Below are 17,976 nucleotides of genomic sequence, written 5' to 3'. Positions count from 1 at the left end.
TATATCCTTGCACAAAGGCGTAAAGTATCTTATGTGCAATTATAGAGCTCTATAGTCCTATCTACAATATGACTAGGAACTGATAGCAGCAAAATCGTAAAATCTCGTCAGAGCACCCCAACCGATGCGTAATTCTGGGAAGGCTATCACCCGGCCATCCCTCCCGCCCTGGCAACTTTCTTTGCTCTCTGCTGCCGCCGATTATGGTTCGCCCGGCTCGCTTTGTTCTCCTCCTTCCTCTGCCGCGAGGCAGCCGTATTCTGTTCTCCGGACGCTCCCCCTCCTCCTCGACCCCGACCTCGTCCCCTCCCTGGACCGCCGCGACCACGACCCCATGCAGAACCGCCTCGATTATACGCTGGTTCAGCGTCAGTCCCGCTTTCGGATTCCGCGTCCCCCGAAGCCTTCGGTCGACGATAGGATGTAGAAGCGAGCTCGGGCTGGGGCATCCCCATACCGGGGCCTGCAGAAAGGGCCAGTTTGTCTTCGAGCTTAGCTAACCGCTCTGGATCTCGCGATAACATAACGGCCCACCCTTCAATCGCTTCATCGGTCATTCCAGTTTCGCGCTTGAGAGACGCCCTCGGCTGTCCGCGGCGTGTGCCTGAATCGCGGGAGAATAGGGCTGCGTTAGACTTGTAAGCACGAAGGAGCATGAGATCGAGTTCGTCAGTCAATTTCCGGTCTGTTGCTGTGCTGTCGTCTGTCGCATCGACGGTCCCGCCGACGTCGGCGACGTCGTATGTGTCGTCGCGCTCGTCATCGTCTGAGTCGAATGTTGCGAGGGCGGAGATGATAGCGGCCTTCTTGGCGGCGTGATTGTCGCGGTCTGCGAGGATGTCGTCGGCCGTTAGCGTGGGATTTGCGCGGCCGAAGCGGAGGGCGATGGTGGGTTGATCGGAGCGGGCGAGTTCGGCTAGGTCGACATCGTTGTCGAAGATGTTTTTGCGGGTTGGGAGGGGTTCTGTGGGGGGTGTTGGATTAGGAGGGAGGGGGTCATGATATGCTGTTGTACTGGTAGCAAGCTGTTCTGATTTGTCGAGATCTTGGAGTTCGGGAGAAATAGAGCCGTCAAGGAGGTGTGCAATTATCATCTCTGGGTTGTCGCCGTAGAAGTCGAGAAGCCTGACGATGTAGCCGGATCCAAGGTCTGGGAAGAGATCTTGGATTTGGGTGATTAAAGACATTCTGTGGGCGTGCAGCTCAGCTGTTGGCGGAGTGTCTGATGCCCTTCCTTTGCCTTTGTAAATTCGTTTCTTTGGCTTCTGGTAGCGATGATGGAATGATTTCCACTCATTTTGATATGAGCGGAGACTTGAGACCAGATCCTGGCCGCGTTTCTGGGGTTGTGTGACCAAGTATCTTTCTAGTCGCGCCAGAAGATCTGAACTGCAGATGACGTCTGAGAGGAGCGTGGGCTCTTTCTTAACCTTTGGCGTACCTATGCCGGCACTGGCTTTCAAGCCAAATAGTTGGTCGAGGAGCAGGGAGAGTTTAGGTTTGGCCACCTTCAGTAGCGAGGTCAGACCAACATACACATTGGCAACCAAGGTCCTGCGCATGTCCCCTCGGTTGTGAGCTTGATAAGTGTCCGCGAGAGTATCCAGAAACTCGGATCCCGCCATGAGTACGTGCCCCGCGGCGGGGAGCGAAGAGGTCAAAATGGTCAGCAGTCGAATGTCGGCAACGGCCTTAGAAGTGCTAGTAGAGTCGGGCAAGGATAGCCTTTTGATAATTGACAATTTTCCTTTCTCAAGACTCGATGTCAGAGCTTCCTCATGCTTATCCCATGCATCGGACAAGAGGTTCTTCAAAGCCGAACTCGAAGGATAGCAACAACACATTTCACCGAGATAGGTCCATTCCAGTAGACCGGCAGGGGGCGTGGTAATCTCCAGCAGGAATCTCCTTGTCAATAGGAAGCAGAGTCTCCTTAACGTTTTCGCCTTCGTCCCAAACTGATGGAGTCCACCCCCAGAGGTAGCCAGTCGGTGGTAGAACGAAGCCAAGAAAAGAATCGCAGATTCATCTTTTGGAGCTGAGTCTCTGAAAACCGACTCCGAATTCTTCAGCCGAGATCCGAGTAGCAGCACCCACGCATCAATATAGAGCTCCCACTCTTCGGATGGTATGGACTTCCGCACTTCCTGGGGTGGTAGTGGAGCCAAGGGTGGTAACGCCGTCATGACCGCCAACACGGAGCCAAAGTAGGAATATCGTATATCAGCGGATCAGAGGAGGAGGAAAAGAAGGAAGATATCCCTTTCGCACTCACATCCATTTGCGGCTGCGGTCATTATGATTCATCCTCTGCGTTGTATCAGACTCCTCGAGGTTGCCAGAGTCGGTGCCTAATCAGGTTAGCTCCAGATACGCGAGCGCCAAGACTTGCCTCCGCGCACAAGAAATTTGCCAAAAGAAGAAAAAGTCGCTTTTGATCGCATCCACTCCGACAACGACGATATCCCCAGCTTCACCTTCACGGCCATCATCACCTTACCGAGCCTCGAAGTTCAGGTCTTGATTGGCATATAGCCTCATTTGCGGTATGTCTTTGGCACCCATCTAATCGCGAATCACAATGGCACAACCTGATTGATCAATAGCATTCTCAGTCAACCGGCCTCCCAACCGCAAAACCACCGTCACCATGTCTTACAAGCAGGAGAAGGAGTTCGGCGAGGGCCCTGTACGTTGCCACCCCCCATTATACGGAAACCAGCGACCCAAATCATAATGAATACCCGTTAACAGTCTTTCTTCCGCAATATAGAAGGTCCACAAGATCCGTATCACCCTCACCTCTCGCAAGGTCGCCGCCCTGGAGTCCGTGTGTGCCGCCCTCATTGAGCGTGCCCGCTCCAAGTCCCTCCAAGTCAAGGGCCCCGTCCGTCTTCCCACCAAGACCCTGCACATCTCCACCCGTAAGACTCCCAACGGTGAGGGTTCCAAGACCTGGGACAAGTACGAGATGCGCATCCACAAGCGCCTTATTGAGTATGTTGCCTTCCATTCGCCTCAAATATTTGTGAGCTATGTGCTTGAGGATGTGATGCTAATCAGTTTTGCAGCCTCCTCGCCCCCACCGAGACCGTCAAGCAGATCATCATCAACATCGAGGCTGGCGTTGAGGTCGAGGTCACCATCGCCGCCTAATGGTTTAACTCTGGAAGAAGGGAATCAAGCGCTTGCCGGCCCTTAACTGGGTTGGTGTGGGTAACGATGGGCTTGCACAAGGCTTTGCGCTATGTTTGCTCGATACTCAGTAAAACAAGGCTGAAAAATGCAAAAGTTGGAAATGTTTCATCTTGGCTCAGTTGCCTTCGTGTAGTTTGTAGTGTTGTAAATTTTGAGAGCAAGACTGAATGCTATGAATGTCGTAAATGTAGGTGGGAAGATTCACCATTCAAACGCTTCGTCTGGTATATCGCAAAAACTATCCTAGGTTGTCTTAACAGGAAACAGCCCCAACGGTTAACGAGTCTAAAAGTCAAAGCTAACCCACTTCGTCTCGGGAGGTACGCTGGGGATAACTCCATCCTTAAAGTATCCGTTCTTGGCAAAGAATTCATACTGCTCCGTCACTTCTGAGGTATAGTCTTCGGGGTTCGCATGTGCATCCCGTAGACTCGCTTCGTCCGGAGGGCCATCAGGGAAGAAGATCCGAACAGCCGTCTTCTGGTCTTGAGGATGTAGATAACAGGGCGCACCATCAATGTACTTTACCGGCTGCCCTTTCCACCTCAATAGTTTTTTAGACAAAGGATCGCGCACCGTCTCTCCACTCAGAGCTGGGATAGGATTAAGATCACTGGAGTTTTCGATCTTCAATATGGCCCCTGGTCCGGTACCCGCCGGGGCGGAGGATGTTGTTGGGGCAGGTTGTGAAACATTCCCAGTTGAAAGCCCAGGGAACGGTGGGAGTGTTGGCGGCTTGACTCCTGGGGGAAATGGAGGCGACGAGCCGAAAGCTGGCGCTCGGCCAAAGGGGTTTCCTGTCACTGAGGGGGTGCCGAAGCCACTTGTTGTTGCTGGGGTCATTGTTGGCTGACCAAAACCAGAGCCTGCCTGGGAGAATGGGGAGGGCTGGCCAAAGCCGCTGCTTGGAGCTTGGGTTTGACTCGAGATTTGGGAGAACGGGGTCGCTGTGCCAGATGCTTGACCGAAGGGTGAGGCTCCTAGTGACGACGGCTGTCCGAATGACGGTTGGCCGAAACTGGGCTGGCCGAAACTAGACTGTCCAAATGAAGGTTTGCCAAATCCAGATGCAGCACCCAGAGCGCTTGGTTGGCCGAAGCCAGATGTTTGTCCGGGGGATGGTTGGATGAAGGACGACTGACCGAAAGACGGTTCACGGGGTGCTTGTTGAGGAAACCCAGGGGCCGAAAATGTGGGCGTCTGCTGACCAAACGCCGGAGGCCCTTGCCCAGTGCTCGTGCCCGTACTGCCGTTTGTGATATCAATTCTGTTTGGATGTTCGTTGGCCCCATCGTTGATGTACCTCACAGCTGCGTCGAGATTTTTCAAGACGACCTCCATCTGGTTCACAGCCTCCCTATAGAGTGTCTCAGCCTCTTGGATTGCTGGACCAGGATTCCCGAATGCAGCGGCTTCGTAATGCCGTAGCCGGAGCTCTTCAAAGCTCAGTTCTCGTTGCGGACCTCCAAATAATTGTCTTGGAGCATTTCGTCCGGGCCCATAGCAGGAGAATATCCATTCCGGTCTTCCCTTGCCGGGGGTCAAGTCGGTCTTGATATCATTTGCGTTTACACCATAACCGCTGCCTAGTTAGTTGGCGACGCTAGATGGGCGGAGGGATATATCCAACTTACTTTTGCGACTGCTGCGACTGCTGTGGTTGTTGGCTCTGCCCTGAAGATGCACGGCCTTTTGAGTATTAGTCACAATCGACGTAGCCTTGGCCTGTTTCGCAAATCCGAAGTGGATGTGCTTCAGGCGGCTGAGACCACGTTCTGGGATTCGAACCGCAGCAGGGTGCTTCGAGCTCAGCTTCACTCAGCCCCACGAAACACGGTGCATCCAAGATAAACGGAAAACGAGACAAATGATTACGAGAGATACAGGCACATACTGCTGAAGCCACCGCCGCCTCCAGAGAGTGCGCCGAAGCGGTTTCCACTCTGGAACGTCTGCTGCTGTTGTCCGGGATGCTCAAACCTGCATCGATCTAGAAGCGCTTAGTTACACATCCAAGAGAATCGCCGTCGCGCGGATTCCTTACTTCCGTATTTGCATCGGCCTTGTTGGAAATAAGTGCAGATGACCATATTGTCTGGAATTGGGCGGAGGCTGGCTGCTGTATTTGGTTTGCGCGGCGTGTCTCGAGATTTCACTTCCAAGTCCTTGGCCACTCAACACCTCATGTTAAAGAGAGATCAAGATCTGAGGTTGCAGCTAGATTTCAATGATAAAACTGGTTTGTATGAAAAAGAGATGCTTGAAAGACCGCGGATGGTGGCTTTGTTGAAATGAATGGGTCAATGTTCGACTCTCGTTTCGTGGGCTGTGACAATACAACCCGCTTCTGGAGGAGTCATTTGCCCCGGAAATCTGTGAGCATGTGTATGATGGTGTATTGGTAATTTATGCGTCCATTCAACAACCTTTAGATGATACGACGACTACGAAAGTGATAGTACCTAGATAGTAGGCCCAGCAAGCTGTTTGGGTACTTAGGGGTTAAAATAGGACAGCATAAACAGACAGTTCAAGTCGTAATTGCCATGCACAGCCATTCGTTGGGGGTATAGTTGTACTGAGGCATATTGAAACCATTGTATTGCGCCTTCCCTTGCATAGCCCACTCCAGAAAATAATGCAATTCAGGTTTAACGCCCGCTCCGAGCCAGAGGCATAATGAATATTCAGTTTTCTTCACGAGGATTGTTCTCCCCCAGCCGACGCCCGCGTAGGCTCTATACTTTGTTTCAGCATATCCCAGTTCAGCCCATCGATCTTCTTCCCACCCAGAGACTGCAACTCAGTTGAAAGTCCTGCCATTTTTCCTGTCGCAAGACGCCGCATCATCACTGTGTCCTTCGCACCGTGCAGAGTCTTTGCATTCCCATGAAGCAGAGCGTCTTCAAACCATTCCTCTTCCTGGTCGTCAAAAGGAAGGGTGATCAGCTCCATTGCCCGCCTACTCCTCATTTGGCCAGCGTCTGTTTTGTGAACGAACTCGATGAGCTGGATAAGATAATTCCGTCGAAGGGTGTCGTGATGTTTGCGGGCGAAGTAGAGTGCTTCTGTGATGCTTGCTCGAGAGAGGGTCTCCATAAAAGCTCTTTGAGCTTTCTCGGAGGCAAGTGGCGGGCTAACTGTCAAATAGTATGCCATCACGAGATTATCGTCTTGCCTCGGAAGATGCGATAGAGTGAGCGTGTACAGGATCTCATCGGGGAATGTTGGGATGATGGAGGGTTCAGTCAGGTACTCGAGAGCTCGCTGGTCACAGTTAGGGAATGGTGGTACGATAGACGGTATTTGTAAAGCCCATACCTTGAAATCTAGCCGATCAAGATTCCAGATCCCGTCTATGAACAGCCGATACTTCTCTGGTAGATGGAATCTTCGAGAGAATTGCGTAGCAGCATCACTAGGAGCTCGGCAATCTTTTAGAATGTAGTATATCAAGCTCTGCTTTTGGTGGATCTCCAAATCTGAGGATACAATGTGGCGTATGAGAGTGCGGATGTCGGAATTCGAAATGGGAGGGTATAGCTTCGTAACTATAGACAGATTTCTCATCAGTTTCCCGCCAGGACATTGCTATTGAACTGCGTAGAGTACCTGCTTGAACACCAAGGAGCTCAAGCAACCGATCGGCGAAGAGCTTGTTTTCGAGCGCGCGACGATTGGAAAGGATCTGCTCAATCACCTTCCCATCGTAGGTGAAGTTCTTATTGAAATGGAATATGGTGTCAAATTCCTCCCAAGGCGCCATTGTCAGTCCACTTATCTCCTGGTTCTGGTCGGAGCTTCCAAGCACTTACCGGTCCTCTTCATCCAGCAGCAAAGAGATGCGCAAGGCGGTGAGTCACATGATGAGGACTGTTCCTCTTTTGTTGTTGTGGCAGAAAATGACGCTTTGCCTGTTCCGGATTCTATGTAAACAACCCACCTTCTCGATTGCTTTTCCCAATATCCATCAACATCAGAACGTCAGCTATCTCGTCTCCATCCGTCTTGATGAGGCACTTTGCTTTATATTATACCCCACCAGCATAATGGCATCTATTGCACGAGGTAGGCCATCTAGGCGCTCTACCGCGCGGAAGAGCTATGTGGTCGAAGAAACATCCGAATCGGAGGACCCGGGCAACGTTACCCCCACTCCATCCCATCACGACGAAGACGAAGAAGCCGAAGAGGAGTACACACCGGTGCCAAAGAAGCCTGCTCCATCCAAGAGAGCGCCGCGCCGGCGGAAGGGGTCCGAGGCGCCCACTGCACAAGCTCCCCGGAGATCGCGAAGATCGAGGACAGAAGGGCCAACAGAAACATCCGTGATCGTAGAGCCGAGTGAAGAAGGCGACTCAGTCGCGACCGCACAGAACGAATCCGAATCCCCGTCACCAAACACGGCAATAAAGCGAAAGAGCATGGGGCATGAAGAGCCCGAATCACCTTCACGTACTGCGGCAATGAAAAGAAAAAGTATGGCCCGCAAGAGTCGTGTGTCCTCTACACCCAACCCGGAACAGTCCTCACTCCCAACTCCAGAGCCTTCGCTGTCGCCGCAGCCTGAACCGCTTTCCCAGCGAGACAGTGCACCCCCACTCGCCGATATCACGGATTCCGCGGTGAACCAAACCCCAGCGAAGCCCGCCGAGGACCCGAAGTCGCAGATCTCCATCATCAATCCTAATACGACCATCTTAGAGAAACCGATGGACATCATGTTAAAATCGCGCACGCTTGGTCCCGCCCTGCCCGAGGAACCGCAGGGTCCCAAAAGCCGACTCATAATTACCACGTTAGTTCTCAATAACTTCAAGAGTTACGCAGGGAAACAGATCGTAGGGCCATTCCACGCTTCGTTCTCCTCTGTCGTCGGGCCAAACGGGTCCGGAAAATCGAACGTGATTGATGCGTTACTGTTTGTGTTCGGATTCCGAGCCAGCAAGATGCGGCAGGGGAAAATCTCCGCACTAATTCACAACTCCGCCAGCCACCCAGATCTTCCGTTTTGTGAAGTCGAGGTTTATTTTCAGGAAATAAATGATCTCCCCGGTGGGGAGCATGAAGTTGTACCAGATTCCCAACTGATTGTCTCTCGCAAAGCGTTCAAGAATAACACGAGCAAATATTATATGAACGGCAAGGAGACGAACTTCACGGCCGTCACGACTCTACTCCGAGAGCGTGGAATCGATCTTGACCATAAGCGTTTCTTGATTCTACAAGGTGAAGTCGAGTCCATTGCCCAGATGAAGCCAAAGGCCGCCAACGAACACGAGGACGGTCTCCTGGAATACCTAGAAGATATCATCGGCACTTCAAAGTATAAGCAACCGATTGAGGAGGCCGCGGCGGAGCTTGAGACCCTGAACGACGTATGCGTTGAGAAGAACAACCGTGTTCAGCATGTTGAGAAGGAGAAGACCGCACTGGTTGACAAGAAGGATATGGCTCTCGCCTATATTCGCGAGGAAAACGAGATAGCCCAAAAGCAATCGGCCTTATATCAAATCTATATTGACGAATGTGCGGACAATCTCCGCGTTACGGAGGAGGCGATCCTCCAAATGCAAGAACTTCTGAATCTCGAGCTTGAAAAGCACGAAGGAAATGAATCCGGGATCAAAGAATTGGAGAAAGCATACAAGCGTGCTACTAAGGAGTACGAGCGTATGGAGAAGGAGGTTCAAGAATTGGTAAAGGGAATGGCTAAGTACGACAAGGAGACTGTAAAGTTCGAGGAAAAGAAAAAGTTCCTTGTTGGAAAGCAGAAGAAACTCGAGAAGTCCATGCAGACTGCCCGCCTTGCCGCGTCAGAGTGCCAGAGTTTGGTACAGAAACACACCGACGACATCAACAAGAAGAGCAAAGAGACTGCAGAATTCGAGAAAGAGGTAGAGGTCGAGGAGGAGGAACTCTCAACTATCCGTGACGGCCTGAAAGGCAAAACCCAAGGCTTATCAGATCAAATTTCCGCGAAACAGAAGTCCCTTGAGCCATGGGATGAGAAGATCAACAAAAAGCAATCTGCACTTGCCGTCGCCCAAAGTGAGCTCGATATTCTCCGTGAGAAGAGCAACGCAGGTGCTATCTTGCTGGAGGAAGCACAATCCAAGATCTCCTCAATCGAAGAGAATATTTCTCGAAAGGAGGAGGACTTGGAGGAATGCAAAGCTCAAAGGTCAACTCTTGAAGAGGAAGTCGCACAGCTAAAAAACGACCTCAAAAAATATAGTAACAAGGAGCCTGAGGTTCGTGCACACGTCTCAAGCGCGCGGCAAAAAGCCGAAGACGCCAGGGCTAGTGTTGCGAATACACAAAACCGTGGCAGTGTGTTAACTGGGCTCATGCGTCTGAGGGAATCTGGCCGTATTGAAGGATTCCATGGACGATTGGGAAATCTCGGCACCATTGATGAGCAATACGACATTGCTATCTCAACAGCTTGTCCCGCACTCGAGAACATGGTAGTGGATACAGTGGAGGTTGGACAACAGTGTATCGATTATTTGCGGAAGAACAGCCTTGGTCGTGCCAACTTTATTCTTCTGGACCGACTCCCCAAGCGCGACCTCGCTACAATTTTCACCCCCGAGAACGTCCCGCGGCTTTTTGACCTAGTTAAGCCTAAAGATCCGAAATTTGCTCCAGCATTCTACAGTGTGATGCAGAACACCCTGGTTGCAAAGGATTTGGAGCAAGCAAACCGAATTGCTTATGGTGCCAGACGATGGAGAGTCGTCACTCTTGACGGCCAGCTTATCGATACCTCAGGTACCATGAGTGGTGGTGGTACTCGTGTTGCCCGTGGCGCAATGTCTTCGAAGCAGACCGCCGATATCAGCAAGGAGCAATTGACTCAGATGGAAAGTGACTTGGAGGAGATGGAGAGGAAGTTCCAGCACTTCCAAGAGAAGCAGCGACGGGTCGAAGCAGCCCTGCGCGAGAAATCGGAAGAGATCCCCCGAGCAGAAACGAAGATCCAGAAGATCATGATCGAGATAGATAGTGCCAAGCGTAGCCTTGCCGATGCCGAGCGACGGGTTCAGGAGCTAAGTGCCGCTCATGTGCCGTCCAAAACGGATGCGGGTCGAGTGAAGGCTCTGGAAGACCAAATCCGTGGCCTCGAGGAGCAGATCGGAGATCTTCGTTCTCAGAAGGGTGGCATTGAAGAAGAAATCCAGGCCCTCCAGAACAAAATCATGGAGGTCGGTGGTGTCAGACTGCGCAGTCAGAAGGCGAAGGTCGACGGGCTCAAGGAGCAAATCAGCCTTCTCGCCGATGAGATCTCAAATGCCGAAGTTGGCAAGTCGAAGAACGAAAAGCTCATCAAGAAGCATGAAAGTACTCGGGCAGACGCCGAAAAAGAACTTGCTCATGTAGCAGAAGAGCTTGAGAAGCTGAACGAAGACGTCGCCAACCAAGCCAGCGACGCGTCTGGGTGGAAGGACAAGGTGGATGAAGCGCAAGAGGTGAGTCTAAGGGAGTGACGTTGGGTACGGAAGCTCACAATTACTAGGCCTTGGATACTAAGAAAAGCGAGCTCAAGACCCTAAAGTCTGAACTGGACGAAAAGGTGGCGGAATTGAACGAGACTCGAGCGACGGAGATCGAAATGCGCAACAAGCTTGAAGAGAACCAGAAAGCTTTGGCGGAGAACGAAAAGCGCAGTCGATATTGGCAAGAGAAACTCTCCAAACTGACGTTGCAGAATGTCAGCGACTTGGGCGAGGAGCAACAACCTTCTGAACTCCAGACCTTCACAAAAGACGAATTGTCCGAAATGAACAAGGATTCTTTGAAGGCAGCCATCGCCGCCCTCGAAGAGAAGACACAAAACTCATCAATAGATCTTTCCGTCATCGACGAGTACCGCCGTAGGGCTGCCGAGCATGAGTCTCGTTCTGCTGATCTAGCTACCGCTCTATCCAGCCGGGATAGTGCCAAATCTCGCCTCGACGGACTGCGATCTGCCCGTCTCAACGGCTTTATGGAAGGCTTTGGCATCATTTCCCTCCGCTTGAAGGAGATGTACCAAATGATCACAATGGGAGGCAATGCTGAGCTAGAGTTAGTGGACTCTTTGGATCCATTCTCTGAGGGTATTCTGTTCTCTGTGATGCCGCCGAAGAAGAGCTGGAAGAATATTGGTAACTTGTCCGGCGGTGAGAAGACACTTTCCAGTCTGGCACTGGTCTTTGCGCTCCACCACTACAAACCCACGCCGCTGTATGTCATGGACGAGATCGATGCTGCCTTGGATTTCCGCAACGTGTCCATCGTAGCCTCATACATTAAGGAGAGGACAAAGAACGCCCAGTTCATCGTCATTTCCTTGAGAAACAACATGGTCAGTTGGTCCCTGGACTCACATAGAGTCGGCTTTCGCTAACTTCTGTTACAGTTCGAGCTTGCTTCCCGGCTTGTTGGTGTCTACAAGGTCAGCCATATGACAAAGAGCGTGACAATCGAGAACAGAGACTATATTAGAGGACGATGATTGTTAGACTTGCATCTGTACATACTTGATTTTCTGCGTTGGTTGGTCACGGCTGGGTTGGATGGTGCTCTGGGACTGTCATATATGGTAGTGCATTTGTGAGTTTGTCGATCTGGTATATGATAGCTGGTAACGGGGACGTCTTGCATTTGACCTCAGAATCTGTCTATTTCTAATCCAGAGAAACCGTTCACATTACCGCGGCTCCGATTATGGCAGGAAGCTGGATTCAGGGGGGAAACCCTTCACTACCGATTTGCAAGCTTCAAAGCCCACTGCCCGCGCGGGTCTGCCCGACCGACGTCTGAATCGGGCTGGAAAAAGCAATACGTGGACGTCCTTATCGTCGGCATGCACGATAAGCTTCCACTGCACAGGGACACCTGGGACGATCAACAAGGGGCGACCCTTGCGTGGTTCGCAGGGTTTGGGGCCCATCAACTCTGGCTGGGCATCCGAGACAGGGAGGGAAGAGGCTATGATGCTTGAGCTTGGCGGAGTTGGGTTTGGACCCTGCTATCTCTGTGACGTGCGGCAAGGGGGGTCCAACTACCGTGAGCGGACTACTCTTGTTAAAGAGAAGGGTGGAATATGAGAGATCAGAGTAAACAAACAGTCGATCTGGATCCGAATTTGAATTTGAATCTGAATGACGAAACTGTGGACTTGAACCTAACAAACCTCAGTGGGTATCCCTAGAAATACATAAATGGAACTAGAAGCAAACTGCCAAAGTGTCGCTCCGGCGCCTATCTCATCGCATCCGCATTCGTAACGGCATCGAAGTTTGGCTCAGGCTGCAAACACCAGGTCAGATGATCTGGTGTGTTTCCCGAAGAATCATGAAGTAAAGACGGGGGCTCGAGCGAAAGATGAAGAAGTTCCAGCGCTTGTCCACCAATGCTTGGAAAGAAAAGAAAACGCTTGCCGTAATACATCCGAAACTCCGTTCCTTGTCTTAAGAGACGCCGTAACCGTGGTGTATGTTGATATCGTGCGCAAATGCAGAAAAACGGAAGAAAAAAAGGAAGAAAAAAATTGAAACGCAAAGATCCTCCATGGGTGTTGCAAGTACAAGACAGCGATAGAGGTTGATGACGAGTATGGAATCGCGCGTTCGATAGGAGTGCGGTTTAGAGTTTTCAGCAATTGCAACTCGCAACGCCGTCGGTAATGTAGGACACCTAGCCTAAGCAACGATGGAGCGTCGAGGGGCGATGGGAATAGGCTTCGGTCCCGGGGACAAGTCTAAATTCGAGAGGCCTAAGTCGCCATCGTCGTGTTTCTGAGGAGAGCGCCTGGCCTCCTTGTCTTTTCCGGTGGTCAACGAAATTGAGGAACGAGGATTCAGTTCTGCCTCGTCGTGAACCGTGCTGCAGATGAAGCGTTCCTCGGAAACAGGTGCAGTCCCAAACATAGAGCCGAGTTGCTGAAGAAGGGCCACAAAGCTTCCGTGAATCTCAGCAAAGAGAAGCGGATTTCCCACGATTTCTGTCAGGTTCCTGGCTCTGATTTGGCCAGGCCGGCGGTGTTGCCCATCCGGGTCCACCGCGCGTCCGGTGAGGAACGAGGAAACGGGAGTGTACTGTCGGTTTGCAGATCGATCCGTCACGTTTTTTTGTTCATCGCGACGCTTCTCTTCCTCTTGGAAATTTTCCGCCGCGTTGTAGATTGAGGTTGCGATTCGATCAAACGCACGGAAAATTATAGGACAAGCACGGAAGGCTCTGCGCGAATCTTTGCCAGCTAATGCCACGAGCGCATAGCTGCGCCGTTTCCCGCGGGCCATGTGATCGGGAAGACGAAATATATAAGCGATAGTGTAACCGGCGTTAGAGTCGCCGAAGCACAAGGGGCCAGAGGAAAGTCCGCGCGGAAGAAGTTCGCAGCTAAGAGTTCGAATGGAGGAACGTCGGAGTAGGGCGTAATCGGCGGGGTTTGGGGGTCCCCTGAGAGAGAGGTAGGTGAGGATGTGCGTGTGGCAGGAGACATCAGACGCTACGGATGATGAGTGTAAAGAGTCGGGGAGGGAGCCGTGGATGTGAGACACGCTGTCGTCTGGTTCGGAATGGTCTGTGCCGCAGGAGTAAACGACCTCCCTAGACCGCATGACGGGGCTCCCATTTCTGCCTTTCCCGTCGCTGCGGGCAGTTCCTGGAGCGCCAGGAGGGAGCTGCTTGCTCACATCCTCTGGGAGGATCAAGCTGCAGCTTGCGCAAGTGTCGCTGTCCGCGCCTCCCAGCACATTTAGTTTCTGCGTCTCAACAGAATTCGACTGCCCTTCCACAAAGTATGGGTAATCTTCGATTTTGTGAGGTTTGTCAGCATTGTCAACCGGCTTCGCTACCGTCCTCGAAGAAGGAGAGCGTTTACTGCTGGCGCGACTGCGTAAACTGTGGGAAGAAACGGTTTCGTGAGAAGTGGCGGGGGTATGTTCGGGGGAGAAATTTGTGTTCTCGGGATGACACTGCGAACAAGAGAACGGGAGGACCTGCGAGCAGATGATCGAGGTGGGACCATGGACCTCGCAGAAGTGCGTCAGAGAGAGCTGCACAAAGGAGAATAGTTAGCCGATCTGACCGTAACACATGCCCAGAGTCTTGGGAAGCCAGCCTCGGGGAGTACAAGAGTGCAGAGCCCGCGTCGTACGCAGCCATCCTGGAGCTGTATTGCAGCGCGTCCTGGGGGGCATTGATCCGACCCAGCCGGAAGAAAACAGGACCCACGGAAAAAGCAATAAGGAAGCGCCGTGTTGACGCAATCGCACAGGATGCTGGGAGCAGGGAAACCAGTGTGTGATATACAGAAGCGTCGGCATGCGAATAGAACGAAAGGGCAAAATACTCACTATAAAATCCATATCCACTAAGATTAACGCGTAGCACTTTCCAGCAACGAGACTAATCCATAATTGCAATACATGCTTCCTGAGACGAATTCAACCGAAGTAGTGGTAATGACGCAGTGCCGAGGAAAGAAGAAAGGTAGATGGAGGAGCTCGAGGTTGAGAATTGAGAATGGATGTCTTTTGTGTCTGCTGCAAAGGCCAGCCTCCTGCAGCCCAAATGGAGGAAGGGAAGAACAGAGGGAGGCGAGGAGGGAGAAGATAAGTAAAGCGTGGAAAGGGAAGACGACGGAAGACGAGGCCGAATGGATCTCACAAGAACATGGGGAGGACTCGATAATAAAGGCCGAATCGCCGCAAGCAGCTCGAGGAAAGAGCTTGGCAGAGAGGTACAGACGGAATCAAGGCGCCGAAGATGATTTGATTCTGAGATGTGAATGAGACGGGCTTTGTCTCCGGAAGGATCTCATTCTCGGGAAGGGAACAAGTGGAAATGGACGAAACGGGCGAAAAGGACGAAGGGGCGCCACCGCAAGTGGAGCCCCAAAAGTGACGGAGGGCTGACCATTTTTCATACAATTGCTCGACTCTCATTGGTTTGGCTCCCCGGTCTGGCCTGGGCCGCTCCCTCATCGTCACGGACAATACCGTATGGTATGGCACATCTCTCAAGTTCAAGTCCAAGCTGTCCTCTTTTCTCTTTTTTGTCTTGCTTGAACAGAGGGCATCAGAAATGAGGCAGTCATAAGGTTGGGGCGACTGAAGGCGACACCCAATCAATCGCCGGGGATTGCTACCTAGCAACCCGCGTCAGAAGCTGGAGTGAGCGATCGTATTCTTCGGCTGGAGTCCCCTTTTCTGTCCATCAGCGGCTGGGAGCCCGACAGAAAACGGTCTTCGGCCTAATGCGCCATTCCTTGATCGGACTTGATCCTCCTCCACTGCTTGATCCCAGTTTCCATTGAGGCTGGACAAACTAGAAGGCAATCTCGAGGGTTGCATCAACTCTATCGAAGGTACTCGTACCTCGAGAAAAGGTTGTCCATGCTGCTCAGGTGCCCAGGTGCCCAGTGTCTCGAATCTTGCCGAATGTGGACCGACCCGCGTCCCAAGGCAGTGGAACAGCGGTTGGCCGCTAGTCCATCTTTTACGCAATCGAAGCCTCGTGGAAGGGCAAATGGAAGAAGTCAATCCCAGCCCAGATCCACCACGATTCAAAGGAGACAAGTAGGCACATGATCTGTTTCTCTTCCTCAGCGACCGCGAGCGATCGCCGTCCTCAAGAGGGATGGCCCTTTTACCCGTCTCCCTGAAGTTTTGGACGAGTCTGAAGAGCCAAGAAAAAGAAAACAAGCACGGCAATCGGACCAAATGGGAATCAAGGGGGGTCTTGGATTTGCTCCCTCTAATTTTGCCGCCCGATCTCCCCGATGGTTCTTTTTTCCTCGGCATTAGCCCTGGCTTCAGCCCTAGCTTCGAAGCTTTGGCTGCATGGGTTGGTGGGACTAGCGAGTCGAGCTCTCACACGGCAATTCAATCCCCCAGACGCACGAAACAGAGTCCTCTGTCCTCCAAGGAGCCTCGACGCCAGAGAAGCTGAACAGAGCACGAGAGCTCCATCACATGCCCGGACGATCGGAGAGGTGTGGCGCTGTGGCCTCTCCAAACGATCATCCTCCCGCTGTTCTCCGTCGTTCGGGATGGGCACACGAGACAGTCGACGAAACAGGCCGCGCACATTTCTCATCCACTCGGAGCTCGATCCTTCGCTTCTTGGATCCTTTCGCAGGAGGAGGATGGACGGCCTTCTTCCCTGAAATTCCCAAGACCACCCCTTCGTTGAGAAGGATCTGTCCCAAGCGGCTCCTGTCACCATGAGAAGCAGTCGCCGGAATTCCCTGTCCTCCGATTTGTCCGCGAACTGTCCCTCCAATTGAAGAGGCTTGGGGATGTGATTCCCTCTGCATCGGCTTTTCACCATGCTGAGAGTGGTAATTGCTCGATCCTTCCTAACAAGGATCTCGTAGCCGGGTGCGGGATGTCACTGGCCACATTCCCTGTCACCTCCGACCGAAGGTCATGCATGTTGTACAGTCATACCATGGCAGCCGTGAGAATGTGACAGTTCAACTCCCTCATCTTTTGTTTCTTCAGGGGTATCAGCATTCCCTCTTGGACATCAATACACAATACAGTCGCGGAAAATCCTCCGGGTCCCGTGTCCGCATCCGATGGAGGACTCCAGCCGACCAGAGCAGCGCGCGCGCTCACATCGCCTGTTCCTAGACTTGGCGTCATCATCCTCAGAGAGGAATTCCTTGCATCACTGCCGCTCCTGAATTTCCCTTCTCAAACTCTCGACTTGTCGACTTGGAGTATCAACTTCTGTCTTTGCCTTGAGGAAACTCCGCACACGACCTCTTGACGGTTATGGGTCTTCGAAACCCCATGAAAATCGCACTTCCACTCCATCCACGGTGAGCTGGGGACCCCACCTACACTGAAGTCATTCGAAGCCCACTCCACGCTCAACTTGGAACAGGAAGACGGGTCTGACCTTCACATTCCCCACGTGGCGACCACCACTCATTGCAGCCTGTCTCGTTCGAAACCTGCCATCTCGATTGAATATTTTGTCTTGATATCCGAGTCGTTTGCAAATTGATTGACAGTGATTCAGCATGCAGTTCACAGACAGATCAACACTCGTCCAGTCCCCTGCCTTTTTCTTGTTCTTCACCACCGCCATCCCACCTTGACAGACCTCGACAGCTCTTGCGCCCGAACTCTTCAGGAACTCTAACCAACTCTAACATCTCGCACAACCCGAAGTTGAGACTTCGACTTGCCCAAACCGCGGCTGGGAGACTCTTTTCATCACTGATCTCTCGAGCCAAGCCGCGCATTCAAAAATGCACCAGTGGGTCATATCAACTCCTCACCGCATTTCCATCAGGAAAGCTTCCATGAAATCTGTGTCAGGCCTCGAACTTTGAGGCATATTATTCATTCTGATTTCTAACTTTGACTCCATCTGCATGTCAGTGGAACTTCATGTACGCACACCTCTTTACCTACATTAACCCCTCATTCCTTGCCCACCCAAGGAGCGGACCGCACTCTGCAAGTAAGCTGTGCGAGAGACTCAAGCTCGGACTCAGACCATGCAGCCCCAACAAAAGAGCATTCAACAATCAGCCTTATCTGCGTCGCCACATGACCCTGGATTTGTATATCACTGCCCTTAATGGGAGTTAAGCCTGGCAGCCTTCATTACACTCGGCACTTTTACCGTCTCTCTAGGTAAGGAGGCATGGGTCAACAAGGTGTCGGACTCGAGTCCAGACCAGAAATAGAGTTGAATCGCTGCATCAGACGAAGTTTCCTGCTCCGACCCGAGGCTGAGCCATCCGGGTCTCTGAATCCTTGG

At 52.1% G+C, this 17,976-nt stretch overlaps 7 protein-coding genes across 7 annotated transcripts; 2 read left to right on the top strand and 5 right to left on the bottom strand.

Annotated features, from left to right (window-relative positions):
• Positions 1-2,320, bottom strand: BJX67DRAFT_46214 (ASCC2 family CUE domain-containing protein). Its single transcript, XM_071035049.1, has one exon. The coding sequence runs from the start codon at positions 2,184-2,186 to the stop codon at positions 147-149; it is 2,040 nt and encodes a 679-aa protein (XP_070887596.1). The 5' UTR covers positions 2,187-2,320; the 3' UTR covers positions 1-146.
• Positions 2,321-2,650: 330 nt separating this feature from the next.
• S10a (40S ribosomal protein uS10) lies at positions 2,651-3,156 on the top strand (the record flags this gene model as incomplete). Its single annotated transcript, XM_071031062.1, has 3 exons — positions 2,651-2,689; positions 2,774-2,997; positions 3,072-3,156. The coding sequence occupies 3 exons, from the start codon at positions 2,651-2,653 to the stop codon at positions 3,154-3,156; spliced, it is 348 nt and encodes a 115-aa protein (XP_070887595.1).
• A 75-nt stretch (positions 3,157-3,231) lies between these two features.
• BJX67DRAFT_46183 (FG-nucleoporin nup42) lies at positions 3,232-5,508 on the bottom strand. Its single transcript, XM_071035048.1, has 5 exons — positions 5,243-5,508; positions 5,093-5,188; positions 4,987-4,998; positions 4,833-4,887; positions 3,232-4,780 (listed from the first exon to the last, which is right to left on the bottom strand). Exons 1-5 carry the CDS (start codon positions 5,286-5,288, stop codon positions 3,484-3,486), a joined length of 1,506 nt encoding a protein of 501 aa, XP_070887594.1. The 5' UTR covers positions 5,289-5,508; the 3' UTR covers positions 3,232-3,483.
• Positions 5,509-5,597: 89 nt separating this feature from the next.
• BJX67DRAFT_349909 (ELYS family protein) lies at positions 5,598-6,999 on the bottom strand. Its single transcript, XM_071028791.1, has 3 exons — positions 6,811-6,999; positions 6,520-6,749; positions 5,598-6,465 (listed from the first exon to the last, which is right to left on the bottom strand). Exons 1-3 carry the CDS (start codon positions 6,962-6,964, stop codon positions 5,896-5,898), a joined length of 954 nt encoding a protein of 317 aa, XP_070887593.1. The 5' UTR covers positions 6,965-6,999; the 3' UTR covers positions 5,598-5,895.
• A 248-nt stretch (positions 7,000-7,247) lies between these two features.
• smc4 (condensin subunit SMC4) lies at positions 7,248-11,701 on the top strand (the record flags this gene model as incomplete). Its single annotated transcript, XM_071032695.1, has 3 exons — positions 7,248-10,673; positions 10,721-11,551; positions 11,606-11,701. The coding sequence occupies 3 exons, from the start codon at positions 7,248-7,250 to the stop codon at positions 11,699-11,701; spliced, it is 4,353 nt and encodes a 1,450-aa protein (XP_070887592.1).
• A 1,063-nt stretch (positions 11,702-12,764) lies between these two features.
• On the bottom strand, positions 12,765-14,709 carry BJX67DRAFT_46084 (folliculin domain-containing protein). The gene is made up of 2 exons (XM_071035047.1): positions 14,550-14,709; positions 12,765-14,249 (listed from the first exon to the last, which is right to left on the bottom strand). The coding sequence occupies exons 1-2, from the start codon at positions 14,559-14,561 to the stop codon at positions 12,891-12,893; spliced, it is 1,371 nt and encodes a 456-aa protein (XP_070887591.1). The 5' UTR covers positions 14,562-14,709; the 3' UTR covers positions 12,765-12,890.
• Positions 14,710-15,747: 1,038 nt separating this feature from the next.
• Positions 15,748-16,789, bottom strand: BJX67DRAFT_46028 (uncharacterized protein). Its single transcript, XM_071035045.1, has one exon. It carries the CDS (start codon positions 16,525-16,527, stop codon positions 15,952-15,954), a length of 576 nt encoding a protein of 191 aa, XP_070887590.1. The 5' UTR covers positions 16,528-16,789; the 3' UTR covers positions 15,748-15,951.
• Between the last annotated feature and the right edge of the window lie 1,187 nt (positions 16,790-17,976).

This window comes from Aspergillus lucknowensis (genome assembly GCF_044049455.1).
Source record: "Aspergillus lucknowensis strain CBS 449.75 chromosome Unknown BJX67scaffold_13, whole genome shotgun sequence".
NCBI classification, from domain to species: Eukaryota; Fungi; Ascomycota; class Eurotiomycetes; order Eurotiales; family Aspergillaceae; genus Aspergillus; species Aspergillus lucknowensis.
This window is presented reverse-complemented; position numbering and strand designations above follow the sequence as displayed.

Bases quoted from the DNA above. Each gene is read 5' to 3' on its own strand.
- BJX67DRAFT_46214 (XM_071035049.1), bottom strand. From the start codon at position 2,186: ATGACGGCGTTACCACCCTTGGCTCCACTACCACCCCAGGAAGTGCGG.
- BJX67DRAFT_349909 (XM_071028791.1), bottom strand. From the start codon at position 6,964: ATGGCGCCTTGGGAGGAATTTGACACCATATTCCATTTCAATAAGAAC. The intron at 6,750-6,810 runs GTACTCTACGCA...ATCTGTCTATAG, and splicing joins GCTCCTTGGTGTTCAAGCAG to TTACGAAGCTATACCCTCCC. The intron at 6,466-6,519 runs GTATGGGCTTTA...AACTGTGACCAG, and splicing joins TTGATCGGCTAGATTTCAAG to CGAGCTCTCGAGTACCTGAC.
- BJX67DRAFT_46028 (XM_071035045.1), bottom strand. From the start codon at position 16,527: ATGGTGAAAAGCCGATGCAGAGGGAATCACATCCCCAAGCCTCTTCAA.
- BJX67DRAFT_46183 (XM_071035048.1), bottom strand. From the start codon at position 5,288: ATGGTCATCTGCACTTATTTCCAACAAGGCCGATGCAAATACGGAA. The intron at 5,189-5,242 runs GTAAGGAATCCG...AAGCGCTTCTAG, and splicing joins AGGCCGATGCAAATACGGAA to ATCGATGCAGGTTTGAGCAT. The intron at 4,781-4,832 runs GTAAGTTGGATA...CTAACTAGGCAG, and splicing joins CAGTCGCAGCAGTCGCAAAA to CGGTTATGGTGTAAACGCAA.